Source organism: Balaenoptera musculus, chromosome 1, assembly GCF_009873245.2.
Source record: "Balaenoptera musculus isolate JJ_BM4_2016_0621 chromosome 1, mBalMus1.pri.v3, whole genome shotgun sequence".
Taxonomy (NCBI): domain Eukaryota; kingdom Metazoa; phylum Chordata; class Mammalia; order Artiodactyla; family Balaenopteridae; genus Balaenoptera; species Balaenoptera musculus.
The window spans coordinates 30421448-30447357 of record NC_045785.1 but is presented as its reverse complement, the minus strand read 5'-3'; the positions used below and the strand labels follow the sequence as shown (position 1 = coordinate 30447357).

The following is a 25910-nucleotide window of genomic DNA, read 5'->3' as shown; positions in this document are numbered from 1 at the left end:
CCTTCTCTCCTATTCCACCTCAGCTGCCCTCTCCCATCTCCTGACGTGGCCATCACCCCCAATACTGACACCAGTTCTGCTTTTGCCCCGCAGACTCCCCGTCCTTGCAGCTCGCTCCCTCAGCCGTGTCTGCTGCACCTGCTCTCTAACAGCATCCTTAACCCCTCAGCTTCTCGCCCCCGAGTCTACACACCTGCCTATCTCTGCATCCATCCTCCCCCTCCTTTTGCTCTAGAGGAGGTGCCATTCTCCCGGCCAGGATCTTCTACCTGTGACCTTACTTCCTACCATCTCAGGAACCCATTACTATTGATAATGTCCACTTCTTTCCCACATGATAGCTAACGTTTATTTAGTGCTTAGTAAGCTCTTGGCACCAGTGTGATCAGGCAGGGATGTCTTTATCCTGGTTTTATTAAAGAGAAAACCCAGCCACCTGGTCCCACAGACAGAGAGCGGACGACCTAGGGAGCCGGTCGTCAGATTCCGGAGCCCATGCTGGCGACCGCCATCGTGACCACTCTGTACTACGGGACAGCCTCCTCTTTCCCACTGGTGTCGAAACGTGGTCACCTCTCTCCCGTCTCCCCTAACCCCTCCTCCTAGAGCCTTCACGTGACCTCGCTGCTCTGCTCCACTTTTTCTTTCCTTGCTTCCTGTGATATCGCCCGCCACCTCCCCCCACCCGCACCCCCGATTTCCCTTCTGTTTCCCTCCAGTTTCTCTGGTGGTTCTTTCATGATCTCCTCCATGGCATCCTTCTCCTCTACCCAATTTTTAAATGGTGGGGGTCCTCAGACTTGTCCCCTGTCCCACTTCTCAGGCTCCCTCCCCTCTCTGGGCAATACCCCCAGCTCCAGAACTTGTATCTCCAGAGCACACCTCTCTGCCAAACGCCAGACACACACATAGCTAACTCCCTGCTCATTGATCGTCCCTGCTTTTACCGGAGGCCCTGCAAACTCAAATGTCTAAATGAGAACTCCCGATCTCAGTAACTGGTACACCCCACACCACGCTGGGCAAGCTGGAACACGAGTTTTCCAACCTTCCCCCTCTCCCTCTCTGCCTTCCAGCCATCTCCAAGCCCTGTGGCCCTGTCACCTAAATGTGACTTGAGTCCTCTTACTTTTCTCCGAGTCCATGGTCACCACATAGCCTGAGCCACTGCCATCTCCTGCGGGGACACAGCAGCAGCTGGGATGATCTTCCTAAAATGCAAATTGAACCTTGGCTCAAAACTCCCCAGGGGGTTCTGGGGCCTCTCCTCTGCCCCCAGAATAAAACCAAAGTCTTTATCTGGGCCTGCAAGGCCCTGCCTCAGGGGGCCCCAGATGCCAGCCTGTGGCTTTGTTGATCATGATGCAGTCCTTTGGTCCATGGCTGCCTCTGTCTCAGGAAGCCATCCTTGATGGTCCTGGCCACGTCAGATCCATCTGTTAGGTGTTCCCCACGGCGCACCACGGCGCACTTCTTTGCTTGGACCTGTGAGTGGGCTTGTGGTTCCTTCTCAATGTTTGTTTTCTTGACTAGACTGAAAGCTGCCCCTGGGTACAAGGTCTGCCTGTTTTGTTCAGCTGTAGGCAGGGGAGCAGCTTGGGCTTGAAGTCAGGGCATGGATTTGGGTGCCTCTGGAGTTGCAAGAATACACTGTGTCTCAAAGTGAAAATAACTAGGGATGCGGAGGCGGGTGAGGGGTTAGGTCTGGGGCTAGGGTTGTATGTGTGATGTGGGGAGAAGCTTTCAGACCAGCAGGACAAAAAGGCCCCTCCCCTGGGGCACAGACCTTATCCTTTTAGAGGGACAGAGAGGTGCCGCCCTGGGTGCTGGTGAGATGGGAAGGGCTGGGACAGCCTGGCTCAAAGAATGACTACGGACCCCCCGACCCGCAACCCCCTACCCCAGGACCTGCAGCTATGGCAAAGGAGGTCGGGATTCCCATGATGAGGAGGAGCTGTATTTCCACTGTGAGTTGTCTGGGCCTGACGCGGGGCGGGGCGGCACCACCCTACCTTACCCCTCAATCCGCTTCCTTGCTGCCATTGCATAGCCCCCACTCCTCCAGTCGTGGAGGCCCCTTGTCTCACCCACCTCTCTTTCCTTGCTTTCCCAGTCAAAGTCCCAACTCGCCGCACATTCGTGGATCCCCAGAGCTGTGGGGACCCACTGCTGGCTGTTCATCTGTTTGCCAAGGAGCTGGATGCGAAAAGCGTCACACTGGAGAGGAGCCTTGGAACAGGCAAGCTAGGCACCCAGGAAGCCTTGTCTGTTGGGAAGCCCCGCCTCCGCCCCCTCCCAGCCCTCTCTTGAAGCCCCTCCTCCATCCCACCCCATCTCTATCCTGTAAGCCCACCTCCACCCCATGTCCCGCCCCCATTTCTGGAGGCCCCGCCTCTACCCAGTCCCCACCCTGTCCAGAAAGGGCCCCCTCCACATCAAGCTGGACCTCCGTCCACCAGGGTCCAGGGAAGGAGGTGGCAGAGGAGTCCGTGACCCTGCCTTCCTACCCTTTGCCTGTCCCCAAGGTCAGAATTCTCTCCATTCAGGCCCTTTCAGAGCTGGCTCTGCAGACTGCCACTGGCAGAAGTTTGGTCCCAGGCCTTCAAGGGACGATGGGGAGGGGCCTTTGCAAGCTTGGGGACCAGACGTACCTGAGTTCTAGTCCTGGCTCTACCACTGACCAGCTGTGTGACCAGGGGTACGTCCCTTTTCTGCTTTGAGCCTCAGTTTCTCATCTGTTAAATGGGCATGATATCTGCCTCAGACAGAGCTGATGTGGGGGCTTTCCAGCACTCAGCCCAGGGCCGGGTTCACAGTGGGTGCGTGCTCTCTAACGGTCAGTCCCCTCGCTTCCTATTTTCCTGTCTGCAAACCCTCAGCCCCTGCGCTAAGGCAGCGCTTTCACCAGGAGCCTGACACTCTTCCCTGGCACTGTCAGCAGACTCGCTGGGTAGAGACCAGAAAGGGGCAGCGTGGCAGAATAGATGCCATCGTTACCCTTCCTGGGTCACCCTGGGCCTCGGATGTGCTGGCATGTGCAGCGTCCTCTCTGTGAGGCTTTGGAATTTCCCGCCGAAGCAGGCAGGGAGGACTCCCCATTTCACAGAGGAGAAAACTGAGGCCAAAAGAGGGAAAGAGCAGAAGCCCATGTCACACGGCTGGTACTCAGTTTACCAGGATTTGAAATCAGGAGACCCGAGTCCCAGGCCAGAAATGGCCCATGATCCAGAAGCTGCTTTCTCCTCGGCTCACCCTGCCCAGGTTGGCCGAGGGCGTGGCCTCCGGGGGGGTGTCTGAGGTGCTCTTTCCCCCCAGGGCGGTTTGGGGAGCTGTGCTTCGGCTGCCTGCAGCTTCCGGGCCGCCAGGAGCTCCCCGTGGCTGTGCACACGCTGAGGGAGGGCTGCTCCGACTTGCAGAGGCTCAGCTTCCTGGCCGAGGCCCTCACCTTGGGCCAGTTCGACCACAGCCATGTGGTGCGGCTGGAGGGCGTCGTCACCCGAGGTAGGGCCCGTGCTCCACCAGTGCGGGAGGAGATGATGGGGTGGGAGGTGGAGGTGTGCCGTGCCCCCAGGGCCTCTGCTCAGTCATGAGAGGGAGCCCTGACGCTGCCCACCAAGGGCTCAGCTCTCCTTCGCTGACTCTGGGTGGCCTCTCGGACCCTGCGTGACCCTTGGACGTGTGGTGACACTCGGTGGGGTTGGATCACTTGGACCTTCAGTGATCTCCCTCAGCTAACTTGGTGCAGATCCTCACCTTGGCCTTTGTTCCCCTCAGACGCCACCTCTTTTGCTCTTCAGCACAGAGGGTCCTGGGCTGGGCAGGAGGGTGGCAAAAAGACTCAGGGAGCTTGGCCTTGGTTCTGGCCATCTTGGCGGGGTCTGGGGCCCAGGTGGGGGAGCACATGTGCTCACAGAGGGCAGCAGGCACCTTAGCGTGTGTTCCCCTCCCTGGGTACAGGAAGCACCTTGATGATCGTCACTGAGTACATGAGCCATGGGGCCCTGGACGGCTTCCTCAGGGTGAGTGGCCTGGGCCCTGCGGGGTACTGATGACCATGATATTCTTGGTCCCTCACTTTTCCCTTTGGTGGGACTTGGGGTTGGCCTCATTCCCTATAAAGATGCCCACTGGCCAGGCTGACCTGGCAGGTCACATGGCAAACTGAAGCCCAGAGAGGGCCAGTTGACTTCCCTGGGGTCACCCAGCAACCGGGGAAGCGAGAGTGCAGCCTGGCCTCGCTCTCCTCTCTCACAGCGGCATGAGGGCCAGCTGGTGGCTGTGCAGCTGATGGGGTTGCTGCCCGGCCTGGCCTCGGCCATGAAGTACCTGTCGGAAATGGGCTACGTCCACCGGGGCCTGGCGGCCCGCCGGGTGCTGGTCAGCGGCGACCTCATCTGCAAGATCTCCGGCTTTGGGCGGGGACCTCGGGACCGAGCAGAGGCTGTCTACACCACCATGGTGAGGAGCCCTTCCCTCGGAAAACTGCCCTGGAGTCCCCATCTCCCCACATCCCCCTTTCTGGCTGTGTCAGGGTCACTCCTGCCCCTCCATCCAGTTGTCCGTGCCAGTGTGGGCCTCGCCTGCGGTCAGCCTGTGGGCCTTCCCTAGATGAGCAGCCGGGGAGACGGCAGGTGGGGCTGGATCTGTGGCTCCGCGGGTGGGGAACCCTGGCTGTGACCTGGTCCCCTCCTGCCCCTGACCTGCCTGCCTGCCCGCAGAGCGGCCGGAGCCCGGCGCTGTGGGCCGCCCCCGAGACGCTTCAGTTTGGCCACTTCAGCTCCGCCAGTGATGTTTGGAGCTTCGGTGTCGTCATGTGGGAGGTGATGGCCTTTGGGGAGCGGCCCTACTGGGACATGTCTGGCCAAGACGTGAGTGACACCCGTGGCTTCTCCTTGCCTTCCGATCCTGTTGCTCCCTGACCTCTGCCCATTAACCCTTGACCTGTTAGCCCCAGGCCCCTCTTCACTGTCTACTTGCTACCAGTTCTGCCTGGTCACCCCTTGAGCCTTCCTTGGGATGGGGTGAGTGTGTGTATTGGGGGGCCTAAAACCTCCTGTCTGCCCGCCACCCCCATGGCCCAGGTGATCAAAGCCGTGGAGGATGGCTTCCGGCTGCCGCCCCCCAGGCACTGCCCCTCCCCCCTGCACCGACTGATGCTTGACTGCTGGCAGAAGGACCCAGGTGAGCGGCCCAGGTTCTGCCAGATCCATGGCCTCCTGAGCAAGATGGTGCAGGATCCAGAACCCCCGAAGTGTGCCGACACTACCTGTGCCAGGTACAGCTGTCACCTCGCTTGTCCCAGGTACATTCCCATGTATCTCCAACCATACCAGACGTAGCAGAACTCTCACCTGTCCACGAACACCCCCCCCCCCGCCACCATTTACAAGTACAGCTGCCCCACCTGTGCTCCCCCACCAGTCCAGGTACGACTACTCGCTCAGGTACCCCAGATAGATCTAATACTCCCACCTGCCTTAGGCATGTATAACTTTTCATCTTAGTCACTTCTGCTTGTCCTGGGTTTTGCCCCACGTATCCCAGGTACGGTGACCACATACATAAATGTGGTAATAGTCCTAACATATCTGTAGTTCCAATAAATAAAATAAGTGAAATTAGTATTGGTTGTCCCCAGTACCAGTCACTTCCCAAACTCTCCTAGGTACATCCTACCCAAGACTGTTGCAGATACTCCCGGTGCCTTTACCTGGCTCCTATGCAGCTCACTCTCTGCCAGCCTGAGCATCGTGACCCCTCGCCTGCTCTGAGAATACCTAGAGCCCTGTGTGAGCCAGGCCTGTCGTAGGGCTCGGTCATCTTCCCCTTCTCCTGTCCTTTCTCAGACGGCCTCTCCTCAGGAGAGTGACCGGGTCTGGGCCCCAGGTCCCTGCTGTCGACTGACCACTGCTTCTCTGCTCCCCAGGCCTCCCACGCCCCTGGCGGACCGTGCCTTCTCCACCTTCCCCTCCTTTGGCTCCGTGGGCGCGTGGCTGGAGGCCCTGGACCTGGGCCGCTACAAGGACAGCTTCGCTGCCGCCGGCTATGGGAGCCTGGAGGCTGTGGCCACCATGACTGCCCAGTGAGTCTAAGGGGCCCAGACGTAGCAGAACTCTCTACCAGCATGGGAGGCCCAGCCTGTCCTGATTCTGGTTCCCTGGCCGGGCAGGGGGTGGGAGGGACAGCAGAAGGTGGGGAAGAGCCAGCTGGTTCTGACCCGCCCTTCTTCGCAGGGACCTGGTGAGCCTGGGCATCTCATCGGTGGAACACCGGGAGGACCTCCTCAGCGGGATCAGTGCCCTGCGGGCCCGGGTGCTCCAGCTGCAGGGCCGGGGGGTGCAGGTGTGAGCGGCCCCACTCTTCCAGGCCAGGACCCCAGGGGGCTCCAGCCCCCAGCCTTGCCCAGGACCCCCGCCAGCTGCACTCCACCCGTGCGGAAGTGAGCTCCCAGAGCTTGTGTGGAGCCCCAGTTTCCCCCATTTCCCTGCCTTCTGCCCCCATTTCCCCCAGTCTGAGCACCTTGGCTGACGCAGTCCCCCTGGAAAAAAGGTTCAAAACCTGGGGAGGATCCCTGAGATAACGGTGGGAGGAAATGCAGGGTCTCAGAGACCAAGGTGGGCAGGGGCAGGGAGGAAGACGTAGCTTTAAATGGCCCGATTCATGCCCTTCTGTCTTCCATACCCCCTGGGGTCTGGGGCCTACTCCAAAGGGTGCCCCACTTTCCCACAGACCACTGGCCAGCAGGCAGCACAGGTCCCTGGTGGATGGGCTCCTGTTAGTGACCACAGCTGCCTGGCCGCCAATCCTGATGGGCCATGGGGCCTCAGCTCCCTGTATTCCAGCTGGGCCCTGTCTGGACACTGGTCCCGAGGCCCAGGCAGGCAAAGGTGGTGCTGAGCTCAGGGGCTGGACCCTGAGGGCCCCGGACTTAGGAGCTGATTTCTGCTTCCCCCACCCTTGGGCTGACCATTCAGGGTGAGGGTGAGAGTGAGGGTCCCGGTGTTCCCCTGAGGCCCCACTAGGTGCCCCCCACCCCCTTTGCTTTCCTTGTATAAACTCACCGGCCAGGACATCTGGGAAGAGCATGAGGAGAGCTGTTTTCTCCCCGGGGCCCCAAGAGCTTTGCTCCCCAGCCTTGGGGGGTGATGAAGACATGACTCTCAGAGACGGAGCTTCTCTCACTAACAGGCTGGTCCAACCCTTACCGTACAGGTGGGGAAAACAAGACCTAGTGAGGAGTCAGGGCCAGAGCTGGGGTTGAACCCCTGTGCCCAACTCCCGATCTGGAGAGAGTCCTTGGTCCTGCCCTGTGTCACCAACACTCTTTCCTGAGGCAGCCCAGGGGTACTCTGAGGTGACCCCCTCTTGCAGGCTCCATCCCCTGCACCCAGCCTCCCATGGAGTACCTCCTCCCTCTGGCCCCTCTTCTGCGGGGCTTTGGCACAAGTAGTTGCACTGAGCTGAGTCCAGAGTTCCTTATCCAGGAAGGCTTCCCAGAGGCGGGGGTGATCGTGAGGCCAGGGCTTTTGTGGCACAGAAGGAAGGCAACTGGGTCTGGATAGGGTCACCCCTGACCTATGCCTGCTGTGGGTTTGGCTGCGTGTGGGTCGGGTGGGATGGGGTGGGAAGGAAACAAGGGCTACAGGAAGGGGTGAAGGAGACACAGCCGGCCCTTGGAGGAGGGCCCAGACGAGGCGGGGAGGTGAACTCAGGCTCCAAGAACTACTACACGTCCCCCACGGGAGACCTTGGGGCCTGCGGGCCGGACACTTCTGATGTGTGTATATGGAGGGGTGTCTGGAAAGGTTCCTTGGCTGAGAGTCTGATGCATTCATTGAACAGGGCTTTGGAGAAGCCGGGGGAGGACTCTTTCCTTAGGGTTGGTGGAGTTTTCCGCAGGCCAAGATGGAGGGCCTAGGACAAGAGGAGTCCAAGCAGAGGGGCCAGCATGAGAAGGAGCCTGGAGGGTGGGAGATGCAGCACATCTTTGGGGAGCGCTCCGTGGTGGGAGACGGTGCCTCTCAGCAGTGCCTTTGGCCTCATTCTGCCAGCAGGGCAGGCGTCCCCCAACCCCCGCTGTCCATCTCCTGAGCACCTGCCCCAGCTCAGTGTCCTGGGCAGTGCTAGGGGAGGCCGAGATATTGCTTCTACCTTTGACAGAGCTGGAGGGTCCCTTGCCAGTGCCCTCCAGGATCTGCCCCGAGGGAAGTCTGGAAAGGACATACCAGCATCCTGTGGAGGGAGCCTCATTCCCATCTCCAGCTACATCAGTCATGCCCTGAAGGTCAGAGTCCCCTGCCCCTCCCTCCGCTGTCCTGCAGAGTCCCCTGGCTGTGTTGGCAGGACTTCGGTGTCCAGGGTAGACCTCCCTTCCACTGAGGAGTGAGGTTCCAGCATCCTGATGGGTCCCAGGCCTCAGCCCTGCACAGGTGCCGGCAAGATGCAAGCTGATGGCTCCCTGGGAGCCCTCTACAGATCTATTTTTATATGGACCTTATTCACTGGCTAGAGAGGTGGCCTGCAACCCCCCAGCACCCGTATCTGAGCCCATCCAGGGAGGGAAGGGGCTGGTTGGGGGTGGGGAAAGTGTTTTCCTTTGACTAATTCTGGAGGTGTTTTTATAGTTCTTGGGTTCTATATGCAGGACAAAGTAATAAAAACTTGTCTGTGGTATGGTGCCTCTCAATGACAGTTGCTTAACTGTTAAGTAACTTGTATGGGAGGGTTTCGCCACCCCCCCCCTACCGCCGCCCCACCACAGGGATCTCCAAAGTGTGTGTCTGAGATCTCTGGGCAAGAGACACATTTAGGAAGTAGACGACAGGACAGTGTGATCAGGGTTTACCCTAGGGGCGAGCACTGGGTGGCTTCCCCGAGGGGGCAACACTCCGTGGTGGTGCCATTTCCGGAGATGGACCACTTAAGGGGAGGGGAAGCAGGTTGAGCAGCGGTGTGGGAAATGACGAGCTCGGGTCTGGACCAGGCTGCAATGTATGTCTGACACTGTGAATAAATGATGCTTAGGTGATGTCCTAGCACAGCCTCCACAAGAACTAGCTCTTCATATGACTAATTGAACCTAACTGTTCATAAGGCAACACATTTGGACTTCTTTCAACAGGATGTCCCAAGTAGGGCTTTTGGAACGATCAGGGGGGCCTGTAGGGCAAAGAATGAAACTACTGTTCATTGGAACTCTAGGGTTCCTGGAAACTCCCCTGGTGAGGGGGAGGACTCCAGGCCTCATCCTCCCGTCAATCCAGAGCAGCTCTGCTTTTACTCACTTTATAGACGCAGCAGAGGCTACAAAGTAAACTGCCCACAGGGATGAGGTAAGAATTCCTTTGAATGGGAAGAGGTCTCTGAGGGCCAAGGAAAAGTGCTACACAGCTCCTGTTGACTGTGGCCCGTGTCGCTAGGTATTTTTTGGTGGCTAGTGACCATTTTTGTGAAATCTCACAATTTTTTAATTGTTAGCAATTAATTTGAAAAGACAAAATCCAAACAGTGAAAAGCGTTTGCGTCCCTTTTTGGTCTGTGGGCTGGCGGTGAGGTTTGAATTTTCTTTGCCGCATCCCTGCCCTGTGATAGTTCAACCCATGCCTTAAATCCTGGGATGGGGAGCTCATTACCTTCTCCAAGCCAACTTTTATACGGAATGAAGGACTGCTCCATCTTTGTCATGTGACTGGTATTTATTAGGGACCTGTTACATACTACACATTCCCTGCAATTGGGTCTAGGCAGTAGTGCAGTTGGAGCCAAACTAGGGTGAGGGTGGCTTTGAGTAAAGAATGTTGGATCCTAAGTGTTTTCTTGGTCAGGCTCTACTTAACAACAGTGTACCAGATGATGAAGGAAAAGGTAGAAGCCTCAGCTTTGGTGACTTAATCACTTGAAATGAGTAACCTCTACTCTAAATACTGTCACTGACTGAAGGGCCTTCCCCCTAAACTGTCAACACTGATGACCTGCTGAACCGTGACCCCAGTCTGTCTTCTCTTCCACCATAAGCCCCACATTGATCATTTCGGCGAAGAGAGAATTCCAGGAAGGCGGATCTGCCACAGCCTGAAGTTTGGGCAGTGAGAAGCAAGATCACTGAATCACCTGGGCCCCTGCTTTGTCCCTGGCCAACGAGACTTGCTACACAAATAAACTATAGATACCCTAGATACTGTGCCCCCATGATGTAAATTTCTAGCTCATGGAAGGAAGGTGTTGGGGGAAAGCTTCTTGGGCTCGGTTACCCGTGACCTGGATCTTGGGGAGAGGGCCCCCTCTTCAGGTATCAGAGAGGTTCTGCCTGAAGTAAAGGTTTTCGCATCTTCTCAGGAAAGTAGCTGCTTGCAGACCCCCACTCCAATAGCTTCAGCTCCAAAACTGTCTCTGGTCCAGGTAGCACAGCTTGGAGATGACAGGCAGGCGGAATATCAATTAAAAACAAATCCACAATTTATTGAAAACAGGTACCTTTCAGTAGCTCTGATTAGAATAAATCAGCTTACAGATACCATGACTCAGGAAAACAGTATGTACAAAAGTCTCAGGAAAGGGAGAATAAAAGAACTTGAAAAGAACACATCTTGAACAGGACTGGATTACTAGAATGGTCATGTAGGAAAATAATATAAAGTACAACAAAGAGCCATACACAGAACCCTGTGCTCTCAGGCTTGGGGTCTCAGCTCCCACGTTCTCAGACCACATCTAATGATTCTTTGGGGCAGAGGTGCTGGCTGGAGCGCCAGGGATCTCAGTGCCCACGTGACAGCCCACGCCAGGGCAGAGGCCAAACACGAGGAATAAGGCCACCAGGCAAGCTACGCCCACTTCCCCATGAACCTCGGAAGACAGAAGTGCTCTCTGCAAAGTCTGCAGACCTGGTGGGGACCACAGGGCCACGGAGAGCTTAGAGATCCTCTGCGGCCAGTCATGCAAAAACCCCAGATTAACCTAAACCCTACAGTTCCCTTATCCAGATTCCCACTAACTGGACTAACCAGAGGCAGAGGAGCAAGACAAAGAAACCGCCCACAAACCAAGTTTTGGTCTTTGGTAAACAGGGATAATACAAAATACTAGTCTACAAGTCAGCTTGAAACAAAACTACTGGGCATGGCAGGTGTTAAGATTGCAGAGCCCTGGCAGTACCCACCACAGGAGGGAGGGGATGGGCGCAGGAGGGGAAATGTTTCCTCCTGTGGTCACTGCTGTGACAGGTCCTGGCCCCATCTGCACAGTCCCTCCCAGCTTCCTGGAGCCGCCCTCTCATGGAGCTCACTTCTCTGAGCCCAGCTCCCAGCCTCAAGCACGCGCAGGGCGGAAACGCCAGCTGGAGCGGGCTCTCCGGTGAGGGCGAGTTGGCAGTCTTCCCGAGAACATGAGGCTCCCCTGTGCAGCCTCGGCTGGAGTTAGGGCAGGGCGAAGAGGACGTGGAGCTACAGCAGGCAGAGGCGGCAGCTCTGAGAGCAGGAAGGAGAATTCAGCTGGGAGAGTGGCAGGAGGTTTGGACTGTATGGACACAGAGGCAGTGTCTGTCATCTGGGTTGGGAGGTGCCAATAGCAACGTTTCCTGAAAACTCCAAGAGGAACGCTTCTCCCTGCTCTGGAACTTCACACTCAAACAGACGATAGGCCAAAGGGAAGAGGTGTCTTCAGGGTCCCAGAAGTGCCCATTGAAGGTCCATCCTGTCAAACCTGGCTTCTTGGAATAGCAGCCTCATTTGTGAGTCCGTATGCTGCTGCAGATTTGAGCAAGACGGCTCTGAAAGGAAAAGGAGAGAGGCCATTTAGAGAGGATGAAGCTGGGCAGGCTTGCCCACTTAGCACTTAGTCTACTCAGGTAGCACTGGCTTCGGGGCCGGGCTGGTCTGAGTGAATCTCAGCCCTCCATCCTCTATTGGTAACATGAAGAAACTAACCTTTCTGGAAGGCAGCTATGCTCACCTCTATACCACCAACGCAGACCGAACTAACCTTTCTGAATCTCCATTTCTCATCTGAACAAAGGAGCAAAATACCATCTCAAATGAGACAGTGAAGGTATGATTTGGGAACAGCAATGCAGTAGGTCCAGCTAGATGATGGATGTCACCAGATCCGGGGGCTGGGTATGTGCCTGACCTCAGCACCGGCCTCCGTTCTGTACGACATGTTTGGGAAAGCAGCTCCGCCCCGTCCCCTTACTTGGACGCACCCTTCACAGACCTCCCCCCAGAAGGGGGGACCTACAGCAGCCACGTTTGCACTAGGTGTTCCCATCCACCAGCCAAAATCAAAGCTGACGGGACCGGGGAGGCCCATCTGACCAAAGCTGAGCTAATTCAATTCTTCCTCTTGAGAATTTAAATGAGGACTGAAACTGGGCTGTGCGCGCTGGGCAATGGAGCAATAGCGCCAGAGCTGGAGTGTGGCCACCCAGAGCCACATACAGACTCAAGGTAAGGGAGAGCAGAACCAAGGGCCTCGTGGAGCAGGTTACCCGCTGAGTGGGGGAAGGACGAGGTGCAAGAGAGGTGCGGGCACAGGCCCCAAAGACAGAGTTGCTGACGGAGCTGGTGCACCGGAGCGGAGCCCCATCGACTCCTGGCACTGGGGTCCCACCACTCAGAGGGCCTGCCTGTTCAGAGCTTTCTTTGATCCTGTGGGATTGCTGGTAGCAAGCTCCTCACCCTGTTCCTGAACTGTTGTGAGGAAGTTTCAGTTCCCGGGGGCTCAACTGTGCCCTAACATACAGGCACCAACTGCCTGCATGAGGCAGGATTTGATTCTCTTGTGGAACTTCTGTGGCAGGCGCTCTGGTTGGACCAAAACTCAGCATCAATTTAGGGACAGAATTGCTGCTCGGTAAGCAGGATAACAGTCAAAATCCCTTGGGGGAAAGAGGCCACACAGTTGTAAGTGTAAAGCAGCAGGCCAGACCCAAAAGGCAATCCTAAGTACGGCTAAACGCAGAAGGCTACTGGAGGCCTCCTGTGTGTGGAGAGGAACCCGAGACTTACAGAGAGCTTCTTAATGCTTCCCAAGGCCTCTGGATCCAGCTGTGCGATATCGATCCTCTGCAAGTCACTGGCCAATAACCGCATGCTCTGTGTGGAGGGAAGAGGGTTAAAGTGGCACGTCCCTCAGGGCAGGAACCTCCACCCAGCAGCCCAGTGTGCTCCGGGGGTCCCTTGATGTCCTGCACTTGTGGAGGGGGATGGCAAGGCAGGCAGGAGGGGAGTTAATCCTAAAGAGACAGTGACGTCGGTGTTTATCACTGGGCCAATAGCTGGATCAGCTGAGTGTGTAAGGGGCGCACGTTAGCTTAGAAACGCCCTGCAGACCTCATCTGAGATAAACCATCCCCTCCGTCCCAGGAGCCGAGGTCAGCAACTCGCTCTGCTCGGCCTGCTTCAGACCCCGCGAAGCTACACAAAGTGGAAGACACAGCTCGAGCTCCCCTTTCCGGACTAAGCACGCACGCACCCCGATAGTGCCCTCCTCTGCACGCCCTTTAATATCTCCCTTACTGCACACATCACATGTTATAGTTAATTGGGAGCCTAGCTTGACTACTGAACTACTTCTCAAGGGCAGGAATGTCTTCTACATCTTGAACCTGCTACAAGACAGATGGGCAAATGTTAGCAGATGAACAAATGAAACCCAAAGCTGGGCAAGGATCTTCCCAGTCTGGAGCTCTAACCTGGGAGAGGAAATGGTTCTGAGTCCTACAGAAGTGTGGATATCAGAAGCCATGCAACCAAAGGGACTTTGGGTTTTGGGAGAGAAGTGGGTGATGGACAAGAGAAAGAAATGCTGAGCAAGCAGCACGCCATGGCCTGATCGCCCTCTGGAACACTTACCTCTCCGCCTCCCACTGGCACAGTGAGGAATATCTCTTTGCTGTCAGCAAGAGGGCTGCCATTTACAGAGACATTGTAAATCCGCTCTCTGGCTGCTGGAGTACGCAGGCCTGGGGTCTTGAAGACCCTATACAGTGGGAAAATCTCTGTAAAGATGGCTTAGCAGACTGAATGACACCAGGCGCTACGAGTCCTTCCAAACCCCATCTGGCCTCAAGCTGCAGTTTTCAAATCACACATTTCTAAGAAGGCGCATTCTAAATTTAGGGTTAAAAAACAGTATTGACTAAACACAGCTGGAGGAAGGAGGTTGTAATTATCAAACATACATCTAGCGAAAGTCGATTCTTTTCCATGTAAATTTTAGGTCCAAAGCTCCATATGGATACCAGTCATCCATCCATCCATCCATCCATCCATCCATCCATCCATCCATCCATCCAACCATCCATCCATCCATCCATCCATCCATCCATCCATCCATCCATCCATCCATCCATCCATCCATCCACAAAGTCAGAAATAAACTGTGGTTAATATATTTCCAAGAGTGGCTAAGCGCTTCCATCAGGAGGACTTTTCCAGGGTCAAAGTTGGATGATTCAGAGATTACATCATTATATTAATTCCCAAAGTGACTTTCTCAAGACCTTTAAAATGTTGTCATCTATTTTTCCCTAAATGTCTTTTGCTATATACTCATGTAAAAAAAAAAAACAGGGCTTCCCTGGTGGCGCAGTGGTTGAGAATCTGCCTGCCAATGCAGGGGACACGGGTTCGAGCCCTGGTCTGGGAAGATCCCACATGCCACGGAGCAACTGGGCCCGTGAGCCACAATTACTGAGCCTGCGCGTCTGGAGCCTGTGCTCCGCAACAAGAGAGGCCGCGATGGTGAGAGGCCCGCGCACCGCGATGAAGAGTGGTCCCCACTTGCCGCAACTAGAGAAAGCCCTCACACAGAAACGAAGACTCAACACAGTTATAAATAAATAAATAAAAGAACGTGAATTTCTTTAAAAAAACAAAAAAAACAAAAAAAACAATAAGCAGTTAAGGAAGAGTGAGAATAAGAATGTAAGTCTTCCTCACTCTCCCCACTCCAGATAACCACTCTCAGTTCCTTATGTGTCCTTCCAGAAACTTTCTATCAAACGGGGTCATCTAGGACACGCTGCTCTGCCACCTGCTTTGGAGATGCTTGTGATCATGAAGCTCTTCCCCATCAGCACGTGCAGATGCACTTATTTTTTAATGGCTACACACCATGTCCTATCTAGTTGACCAGCACTATGGAAGGGATTAATTTATGCTGTAAGAACATCCTTGTTTATACTGGTCTCCCAAAAGGTGGTGTCCATTTTCACTCCTACCAAGAGTTTGGGAGAGTACCTACCAATTTAAAATAAACTTGATCAGAATCAGAAAAGACCAAAACAGTCACTAGAGGCCTCCTAGTCATCAGGGACAGATAAAGAATCATTTTGTCACCAAAAACACGCAAACCTGCACTCAGGGGAGAGGCAAACATTAGGAAACCCAGGCGGTTACCCTCCTCTGTGAGGGCTTCCCAGTATTTTCTTAAACACCCTTCTTTTCTGGCAAACATCACATGTTGGGCTCCCACAGAAATCCAAGTGCTGCTGTCAATACTCACCTTGAGTCAAACCTGGGTGTCAGGCCCGGAGTTGGTTTCACCATAGACAACTCCAGTCGGCCCACAGCTGGGGTAACAGTGGCACAATGGCTTGACCTACAGGTGAGACATGACCATTAGGTGCGCCAACTGTCAGGTCCAGGGACGGCAGCCGCAGAGGCAGGTAACACTGATCATGTCAGAGACTATCCTGGGCACGTTACACACATTAGCTCGTGCAGCCCTCCTAACCACCCTCTGAGAAGCACCACGATCCTCATTTCCGGATGCAGAAACTCAGGCATACTGAGTTAAATAACTTGCCCAAGATCACACAGCCAATTAGGGCAGAGCCAGAACTCCGAACCCAGGCAGCCTGCCTCCAGAATCTGACTTCTCAATCAAGCTAACGAATGAGGGGAAGGAGACAGCCGCTCAGCACCCTGCAGGCCCCCTAGCTGGAGCTCTTGTCCTCCTGCCAGACAGCTCCCACTGCCCAGGGAGAAATGGGAGGAGCCACCGCTTCACAGACACACGCCCCAGTGACTACTTTCCTGAGTCTGTTAAGAGGCAGCCCCTCCCCCCAACTCCCAGCATAAGCAGTTCAAGTCTACGGTGACTCATTACTTAGCAGGACCGGGAGGAATCTTTCAAGAAACTAACTACAGGTAGGTGACAGCCACTTTGTGACCGACTGTGGGTAGCTCTACACATGGACTGTCAGGCAACTGAACAAAATATGCAGTGCTTACTCTGTTTCTGGGTCTTAATCTCCTTGTTTGAATTAAAAACAAACAAACAAAAAAAAAAGTGGGGGAAGATAGAGAACGTGGGCAGAAGAACCAGAGAAGGTGTTGGGTCAGATGGTTTCTAGAGGCCCCTCCAGCTCGGATACTGGAGGATTCGATGATGTGAAGCTCAACTTGAACACAAGTCACAAAAGCCCTTTTACCACCTATTTCTGCCATAATGAATGTGGCTCTCCAATAAAACCAAAAACACATCTAAATCTGGAAAACCTGTTACCTTTTACTTTTGCCTTTTCCTTGTATGGACCGGGTTCTCTTCTTGGATGGAGGACACCTTTTAACCTGAAGTCACAGTCAAATGAAACTGAGGTTACAAAAAGCCCCGCAAAGGGGAAAGGTAAGGGAGAGGGGTACCAGCTCTGGAAAAGAAAACTAATACCGAACATCAGAAGGTCTATCTCACAGAATTCACAGTGACTTAAATAATTCTGAACATAATTGATCAACTAAGAATCTATACCGCCTGAGTCTTCAAAATAGAGGCCTTGGACCGAGAGTAAAGGTAAGTGTCTTCTGGACTGAGTGCAGCCTGGTTGGTCTCCCCACCCCACTCCCACCCCCTCACAAAGTGCTGCTGTGACGGTCACTAAGGGCACCCAGGTGCCCAATCCAAGGAACTCTCAGCAGTCCTCACCCTTGCTGAGTCCTTGGAGGTACCTGACAGGAATCACTCTTTACCTGCTGACAATCCTCCCTTGTTTCTAAGATCCACCCACCTCCCCACTCCTCTGGCTGGCCCTCTGCAGGCTGCCTCACGAGCTCCTCTTTCTACCTTCCCTCCTAGGGTCCATCCTCAGCCTCCCCTCCACGTTCTCCCTGTACAACCTCATCGACTCCCTCGCTGGGACAACCACCTAAAGATCTGGGAGTCGGTGTCTCTCAGTCTCTTACTTCTGCCTGAGCTTCGGGCTGAGATTTCTGTCAGGGCTAGATGTCCTGGAGAAGTATGAAACACGCAGCAGGCCAAACAACTGACACAGGAACTGCTCCCCTTAGTCCTAAGCCAGCACTACTCCTCCTCCTGTGCCCCACGTTCCACCGGATGGCAGTTCCCTAAACTAGAAACCACCTAGTCGTCTCTGGTCCCTCCTTCCCTCCACCAATCTTGCCTACTCTCCATTATAAAACCTATCTCAGAACCATCCCTTCTCTTTTTACAGGGTCAGTGCCTCAGTTCAAGAATTACAGCAGCCTCTGCATGTAAATCCATGAAGTTAGAACACCCCTCACACCATGCACAAAAATAAACTCAAAATGGCTTAAAGACTTAAACATAAGACATGGCACCATAAGAGTCCTAGAAGAGAGCATAGGCAAAACATTCTCTAATATAAATTGTACCAATGTTTTCTTAGGTCGGTCTCCCAAGGCAACAGAAGTAAAAACAAAAATAAACAAATGGGACCTAATCAAACTTACAAGCTTTTGCACAGCAAAGGAAACCATAAAAAAAAGGAAAAAACCTACGGAATGGGAGAATATATTTGCAAATGATGCAACAGACAAGGGTTTAATCTCCAAAATATACAAACAGCTCATACAACTCAACAACAAAAAAACAAACAACCCAATCGAAAAATGGGCAAAAGACCTTAATAGACATCTCTCTAAAGACAACATACAGATGGCCAGTAGGCACATGAAAAGATACTCAACGTCATTAATTATTAGAGAAATGCAAATCGAAACCACCTCACACCGGTCAGAATGGCCATCATTAAAAAGTCTACAAATAGCAAATGCTGGAGAGAGTATGGAGAAAAGGGAACACTCCTACACTATTGGTGGGAATGTAAGCTGGTACAGCCACTATGGAAAACAGTGTGGAGGTTCCTCAGAAAACTAAAAATAGAATTACCATATGATCCAGCAATCCCACTCCTGGGCATATACCCGGACAAAACTGTAATTCAAAAAGATACATGCACCTCTATGTTCATAGCAGCACTATTCACAATAGCCAAGACATGGAAGCAACCTAAATGTCCATCGACAGAGAAATGGATAAAGAAGATGTCGTACATATATACAATGGAATACTACTCAGCCATAAAAAAGAACAAAATAATGCCACTTGCAGCAACATGGATGCAACTAGAGATTATCATACTAAGTGAAGTAAGAGTCAGAAAGAGAAAGACAAATACCATATGATATCACTTATATGTGTAATCTAAAATATGGCACAAATGAAACTATCTACAAAACAGAAACAGACTTACAACATAGAGATCAGACTTGTGGTTGCCAGCAGGGAGGGGGATGGGGGAGGGAAGGACTGGGAGTTTGGGATTAGTATATGTAAACTATTATATATAGGATGGATAAACAACAAGGTCCTACTGTATAGCACAGGGAACAATACTTAATATCCTGTAATAAACTGTAATGGAAAATATATAAAAAAAAATGTCTCTGTGTATAACCAAGTCACTTTGCTGTACAGCAGAGATTGGCACTACATTGTAAATCAACTAAACTTCAATTAAAAAAAAAATTAAAAAGAATTACAGTAGCCTCCTGACTGGTTCCCTTGTCTCTAGTTTTTCCTCTCTCCCGTTTATCCTGAATCCTATTCTGAAATACCTATCTGGTCATGTCATTTACCAAGACCTACCTCATGAAACTGCAACTTCCAAGTTTGGCGCACAAGGCCATTCATTTTCTGGTCCCTGCTCTCCCCAGATCACCCTCACAGTTTACACCCCAGCCATATCAAACTGTTTCCTGTTCCGTAAAGGGCACTTTCATACCTCTTCCTGGAATTCCCTTCCCTTTCTTCTCCAGCTAGTGAAATCTCACTCATTTTAAAGGCTGTGCCTAAGGGTGCTGGGAGAGCATGCTGTATTTTAAGTATTTCCTTTTTCTCCTGACAGGCTCCAGCCCTGAATCTGAGTGCCTACTTACTCTTGCAGTTCGAAGATTCTTATTTTTATTTTCTTCCTCTTCTTCTTCCATTATCATGTCATCCACTTGCATTACCTTTCGTGCTATAAGAAAGTTTTAACAGAGTGATATTTCTCATGGGAATAAACTTTTATGCATTCACATTTCTTATAGGAAATAAAACTTATGCAATCTTAGGCTGTAATCAAGAAATAGATCCAATATAAAGATGACTTAAAAAAAATAAAGAGGGTTTAGACAAAAAAGAGGGTCTCCAGAGTGGTTAACACACCCACATAATGCTTTGTATGGCAGCCCAGCATTCTGAATAAGAGTGCAGACCCTGGAGTCAGACAGCCTTGAGCTTGAGGCCTGGCCCTGCCTCTGACTAGGTCACATGGCTTTCATGGTGATCATCTGTAAAAGGGAGGAGCCAGGGATATGATGAGACCTGGAATGTGTGCTCAACAAAAAAATACGGTCTTTGTTATTCATCCCAAACCCTAGAATTGTGCCTACTGTATAAGTGCTTATTAAATATTTGTGGGACGAATGAATGTAAAGTCCCTTGGACGGTACTGAACACATCATAAGTATTACTATTTATTATAATAAAATACTACTTATAAATAATAAATTATTACAATTATCATCTTAGAAGGAAAAGGGATATGAGGGATGTTTAAGATGGATGATAACAGAGGAAGTAATACCAATTTTTAATATTTAAGGGGTTGTCATATGGAAGACAGCTCTATGGGACCTCAAAGAGCAGAACCAGTATCAATATGTAGAAACCACAGGAAACTCTGGTTCAAAATTAGAGAAAACGTTCTTACCATTACAGCTGTCTATCAATGGAAGGTAGTCTCATTGCTAAATACGTACAACCATGGGCTAGAAAATCCCAAGCAGGGATTCCATAGAGAAATTTAATTATGGGAGGAGAGATCAGACTTAATGACTTTTAAGCTTTTTTTTCTCCCTGACACAAATAAGAATCTAAGTATATTTACATTAAAAAAAAAAAAAGCTTACAATGTAGTTGAAGTCCAGTGGTCGAGAGGACACAAAACCAATTTCTACTGTTGTTTGACATGGGTCCCAGTGTGTTCAGTTCCCAGTGGTGAAATCGGAAGACCAGCCCCCCACACCCCACACACCAAATGAGAAAAAAAAAAAAGTGGAATTCAGAAGAGAAATTAGACATTACCTAAATGTAGAAATAACCCAAAGCGACCTAACAGATTGCAGATTTGCAGCTAAGGAACTAATTCTAGGAACACCCAAGTCCAATTATGCCACAACCTCGGGGGGGCAGCCCTGGAATATGACACTAGGAAAGTGAAAATCCCATCATGCTGTCTTCATGCTACAAGACAACTCTGATGGAAGGCAAGCTGGAACAAGAATTGGGCGGTGTTTCTGGCCTGGCCCAGTGGAGAAGGTGCCTGCTTGGTGGGCAGCCCCAAACTCCAGGTCTTGGGTCAGGTCCATCCTCACTGGAGTTGGATGCATTGAGCTACTGGAGCTTAATGACAGTGACATCATGTCCATAACAGAACTCACCCTGGCCTGAGTCTATGCTCACTAATTACAACCCAGCTTCCCCCAAATTTACCCTTTAAGACAGTGTTTCTCAGAGTGTTGGACGTGTATGTGAGAGAATTTTCCACGGATGGGTCAGTGAATTGAGTAACATGGAATGACACGCTGAGACAGTTGGTCCTTTCACAATTCTCTTTGAACCCTTCTGATCACATCAGGGAGCGTCTTGGCTGGCACTACCGTGTCTTGTAGCACCTCTCCAAACCTTGCTCACCTCTCTAACTCAGGGAAGCAAGCAGGCAACACTGGTTTCCAGCACAGCTTTTGTTTTTCTTCTTTCACTTTCACTTTAGCTCACACATTGGTCTAAAGAGTTCGGTTAGTTACCAGTCCTGCATATCATTAACTGAATGCAGAGGCCAAAATCAAATTTTTGGATTTGCAAGACTGAGGACCAGGCATTAGAGGGAAGAGGTTCCTCCAGTGAGGCCTCCCCAAGCAGCCAACCAACCACACTAGGTTTTCATTCTCTCAGTTCAACAAGGGGTTTTGAAAAGTACTCACTTTTGGCAGATTTCAGGGGTGTCTGAACAGCTTCTGCTGTTAGTTTGTTTATTTCTGTGATATCCAGGTCAGCCTGTGATGAACACAGCCAGAAAACAACAGGTATATTCCATCAAATATGAGGAACAATATTTTAAAATTAAAAACATTAATTAAAAACCATATTCTTGGGACTTCCCTGGTGGCGCAGTGGATAGGACTCTGTGCTCCCAATGCAGGGGGCCCGGGTTCCATTCCTGGTCAGGGAACTAGATTCCACATGCGTGCCACAACTAAGAGTTCGCATGCCACAACTAAGGAGCCCATCTCCTGCAACTAAGGAGCCCACGAGCTGCAACTAAGGAGCCTGCCTGCCGCAACTAAGACCCCACGCTACTAAATAATAAATAAATATTAAAAACAAAAAATCCCAAAACATTCTTTGATACACACAAAAGATTGTTATGTTAGTTATAATACAAAATATTGAACTTCCATAAACCCACCATACAACCGAAGGCCTAAAACATTGCCAATTACTTGCTTCTAGCTATGTATTTTTCCCTGTTCTATTTCCTTGCCTCTCCTCGAAAGGTGACCAGTCTCCTAATTCTGTCATTCCTTAGAGATAACCACTATCATCATTCCATTTGCTTGAAAGAAAGTGTGTGTGTGTGTGTGTTTCTCCACAAATGTGTATGTGCTTAAACAATATTTTGTTTGCTTTTGTTTTCGATCACTATTTGTGGTTGTAGTTAATTTGTTTTCACTGCTATATAATATCACGATGGATTTGTCCAATCTCCTGTCAATAGTATTTTGCTATTACAAACACTGTTACTTTCAACTGTCTTCTACATGTGTCTGATGCACACCTGTCCAAGTTTTCTCTTGGCTATATACTTAGGGATGGGGCATTACAGGGTTGTAGGGTACACAAGTGTTCAGCCTTAATATTATGCAAAATTGTTTTCCAAAGTGATTGTACTTGTTTACATGCCAGGAGCAAACAAGTTCCTAATGACCCATATTCTCTACCACACTTGATGCTATGTCAGCCTTCTCATTTTTTCCCTCCAGCTTTATTGAGGTATAATTGACAAATAAAATTCTAACATATTAAAAGTATACAACATGAGGATTTGTGATGCATACACATTGTGAAATGATTACCACAATCAAGTTAATTAACACATTCAGCACCTCACATAGTTACCTTAAAAAAATTTTTTTTATTTTTTAAAGTCTAGAGGGCCAAAAGTCTTTCTACTATGCCCCTGGGGCCTTCAAAAAGGCTTCCGGTCGCCATTCTAATTAAATTTGTTCCCAGTGGTAACTATATGTATGGGAATAGGCAAAAGCAGGCATGATTCACAGGCCTTTTCTTGCAGGGCGTGTGTAAATATCAGAATAGTCCTTACAGACTAGGAATGACACGGGTTTCATCTCTGGGTTGGCAGAGACTACTTGGAGTACTCAGACAAGGATTCTGAAGCTGTCAGGACTTAGCAAGAAACAGTGCTGTGCTAGATAGATGAGTGCTGTCTGAAACGGATGATGGAATGGAAAGTGGCTACTGAACATTTGAAATGTGACTAGTATGTCTGAGGAACTAAATATTTTATTAATTTTAATTAATTTGAAGAGCTACACATAGCTGGTGGCCACTGTAACACACAGTAAAGATCTAAACTCTTTATCCTGCCTCATTTAGCAGGCCAGGTCACCGTGTAATGATGCAGGGGCTTAAAGGAACTTGGACTTTAGGCTTTCTACTTCCCCTGCAAAGGTCCGGGCAAAGAGCTGCAAGGAACCTGCCAAAAAAGGAACTACCTCTCTTTATAAACCTTGAAATTATCTGGGCTTCATGTACTCAGCATTTGACAACTATAATTTTTTTGTTGACACAGATAATGTCCCCTCTGGAACCTCTTCCACAGTCAGCACCCACTGGTTGAATTTTGTGAACAGACTAAACTTAAAACTAACCAACAGTTCAAAAATAGGAGAAGTCACTTACTGTTGCTGCTTCCTCCAGCGCCCGCTTGTTTCCTCCAAGGGCTTTGAAAAGAACATTTTGTTTAGTTACCATCAGATTTTAATAATTTAAATAATAAACCATCTTCCCTAATATGACCACTTACTATTCTTACACTGGACCAGATTAAGCCCTTGATCCAACACTCAGGAGCCTTTACAACCTAGTTTAATCTTTCTCCAAGCTTGACTGTTCCCCTCATGGCTTATTCTAGATTCCACCACACCAAAGTGCCTGTTATTTCCCAAATGTGCCACTGTCTCTCGTGACTCAGTGCCCTGGTACTTATTTCCTCTGCCCGAAATAATCCTCTGCACCCAACAAATTTCTAATTCATCCTTCAAAACTCAGCTCAAACCCAAACTCTGCTTATTCTTCTCTCTCAGCAGATCGCGGCAATGTGCTGTTAGTTGCTCACTATCATCATATCCAACAACTACTCAAAGCTGTAGAAGTACCCACCCCTGCCTTGAACTGAACTCTTTGAGGACAGAGATAATACCCATAGCTTCTGGCAAAAATATGTCACACAGTAGGCATGGAGTCAATGTGTATTGAATGAAGAGGTCTTTGCAGATTTAGATGTAGAATAAAAACTTAGGCTAGGTCCTCTGGCTGGAAAAACTGGTAGTATCCCCTATAATAGTTAAGAACTCAGGCTTTGGAACCAGAATGCCTAGGTTCAAGTAGACTCTGTCACTAACTAGCTTGTGAGACTTTGGGCAAAGTAAACAATCTCTGTGCTTTAATCTTGTTGTCTATAAAACAGGCATAATATTAACAATTAATATGATTGTGATGAGGATGAAATTAGTTAATATATGGAAAACACTTGGTACAGTGCCTGTCTGCCATAGAAAGCACTATATAAATGTGCTCATTGACCGCTACTCTATTCTCTTTTGTAGTACTCATAATTTTAAACATATAATCATGTCCAAATTTTTAAAATGATCCTTCTCTACTAACTCGTAAGTTCCTGGAGGCAAGGACAACGCCTGTTTTATTTCCCAATGCATCTTCAGCACCTAGCATTGTGCCTAACACATGCTCAATGAATATTTGCAGAAATGCACAGATAGGTTAATAAATAACAGGGGAAGTCAAAAGCATCACTGAACGTCTACTATGCGAGCAGAACATGCATTTCTATCCGGGAAGGAGGCTACGTACTGGGTAATTAACAATAAGGAAAATAGTAAAAGTAAGGGTAACCCAGCAAAAGGACAGCCTCTTGCATTTCCTTGGACATTTAACAAGGGGGTGGGGAACAGGCTGGGATTTTTCTCCGGCCAGGAAAACCCTTGAGTCCTGGCACTTCACAATTTGATATGCCCATTTTTAAACTGGCATTTTCCCTAAGCTGCAGGAAGAGCTGCTTGGGATTATCCTTCCATCTGAGGTCTGGTAACAAACCAAGCTATTCACCCATTCATTTTTAAATGGTTGGATAAAATATACCCCCCGCCCCCCCAAAAAAAGAGTATTTCATGACACATGAAATCTATGTCAAATTCACATTTCAGTGTGTCCGTAAGTAAGTTTTTATTGTAGAACAGCTATGCCCATTCACTACAGCAGTTTTGGAACTATAACAGCAAAGTTGAGTAGTTTCGACAGAGAACCCTCTAGCCTACAAAGCCTAAAATATTTATTATCTGGTCCTTTAGAGAAAACGTTTGCCTGCCTGCAGAGGTAGATGAGGGTAAGAGCTAAGGAGAAAAATAAAGCCGGGAGGTGAGACAGGGAGTGGGGGGAAGGAGTAGGGCTGCAGTTTCCTACAGTGATCTTGGAAGACCTCACTAAGAAGATGAAGGCTGCCATGGTAACCACAGAAGGGCTCCAGGCCGAGGCCTGGGGAAAGACTAGCAGCTCTTACCGAAGTAGTCGAGCCAGTTCATCTCGCGCAGCGCCTTGGGGAGCCGCAGGATCTCGATGTTGTACAAGTTATCCATCTCCTTGAGGAGGTTCTGCCTGTCTGACTGAATCTGCTTGGATCGTATTTGCACTGCGAGAGGGCAGAGCGGACGGGACACGAGTCACCCGGCGGGAGAATGCGGCCTGGAATCCGTGCTGCCAGCGCCCCAATCCGCCAGCACCCCGCGACTGCCCCAGGTGCTAGCGACCCCCCAGGCTCCGCCCCTTACCTTCACGGTCGAAGTCCTTAAGAAAAGAGGCGAGCTTTCGGCTCCGTACCGAGTTGTTCTTGGCCACCCGACTGCCGCCCTTCCTAGCCGGAGCCATAGCGCTTCGATGGAGGCTGCGGGGAGAGCGGGCCGAGCCACAAGGCGTCAGCGGCGGAGATGGGGCGGGACAAGGGGCCGCAAGGGTGAGGGAGAGGGCGGAGGGCACCCCAGGGGCTTTGGAGGGGGACCCCTCCCCTTCGGGGCCTGGGCATAAAAGATTTGCGAGGCACGCACCTGTGGGTCCCGAAACAGGGGCTGAGAGAAACCTGGCTGCTTCAGCTGAGAGGGAGCAGCTCCGGGGCTAACCGGACGTGCGACCGCCGCCACCAAATTCAAACTGCCACAGGCTGACCAGTGAGAAGCCGCCGTCTTAGGAGGGTCCCACAATAACCAATCACAGGGAAGCTCCGCGATCGG

The 25910-nt window shown here is 50.8% G+C and overlaps 2 protein-coding genes across 2 annotated transcripts in view; one reads left to right on the top strand and one right to left on the bottom strand.

Moving 5' to 3' along the window:
- Positions 1–8612, top strand: part of EPHA10 (EPH receptor A10) — a 42655-nt gene extending 34043 nt beyond the window's left edge. The window contains exons 9-17 of the mRNA XM_036836247.1: positions 1906–1967; positions 2114–2239; positions 3316–3501; positions 3958–4019; positions 4255–4458; positions 4719–4868; positions 5082–5275; positions 5927–6082; positions 6234–8612. Of these exons, the coding sequence (XP_036692142.1) occupies positions 1906–1967; positions 2114–2239; positions 3316–3501; positions 3958–4019; positions 4255–4458; positions 4719–4868; positions 5082–5275; positions 5927–6082; positions 6234–6348 (1255 nt within the window). The 3' untranslated portion in view covers positions 6349–8612. The remainder of the gene's footprint in view (positions 1–1905; positions 1968–2113; positions 2240–3315; positions 3502–3957; positions 4020–4254; positions 4459–4718; positions 4869–5081; positions 5276–5926; positions 6083–6233) is intronic.
- A 1827-nt stretch (positions 8613–10439) lies between these two features.
- CDCA8 (cell division cycle associated 8) lies at positions 10440–25835 on the bottom strand. Its single transcript, XM_036870830.1, has 11 exons — positions 25728–25835; positions 25455–25567; positions 25187–25315; positions 23290–23330; positions 21291–21363; positions 19200–19282; positions 16510–16574; positions 15505–15600; positions 13851–13977; positions 13005–13091; positions 10440–11767 (listed from the first exon to the last, which is right to left on the bottom strand). Exons 2-11 carry the CDS (start codon positions 25549–25551, stop codon positions 11723–11725), a joined length of 843 nt encoding a protein of 280 aa, XP_036726725.1. The 5' UTR covers positions 25552–25567; positions 25728–25835; the 3' UTR covers positions 10440–11722.
- Between the last annotated feature and the right edge of the window lie 75 nt (positions 25836–25910).

Excerpts from the sequence above, each read along its gene's own strand:
- CDCA8 (XM_036870830.1), bottom strand. The coding sequence starts at position 25,551 with ATGGCTCCGGCTAGGAAGGGCGGCAGTCGGGTGGCCAAGAACAACTCG. Across the intron at positions 13,092-13,850 it reads TGCCAGTGGGAGGCGGAGAG|AGCATGCGGTTATTGGCCAG; the intron begins GTAAGTGTTCCA and ends CCCTCCACACAG. Across the intron at positions 11,768-13,004 it reads GAAGCATTAAGAAGCTCTCT|AGCCGTCTTGCTCAAATCTG; the intron begins GTAAGTCTCGGG and ends TTTTCCTTTCAG.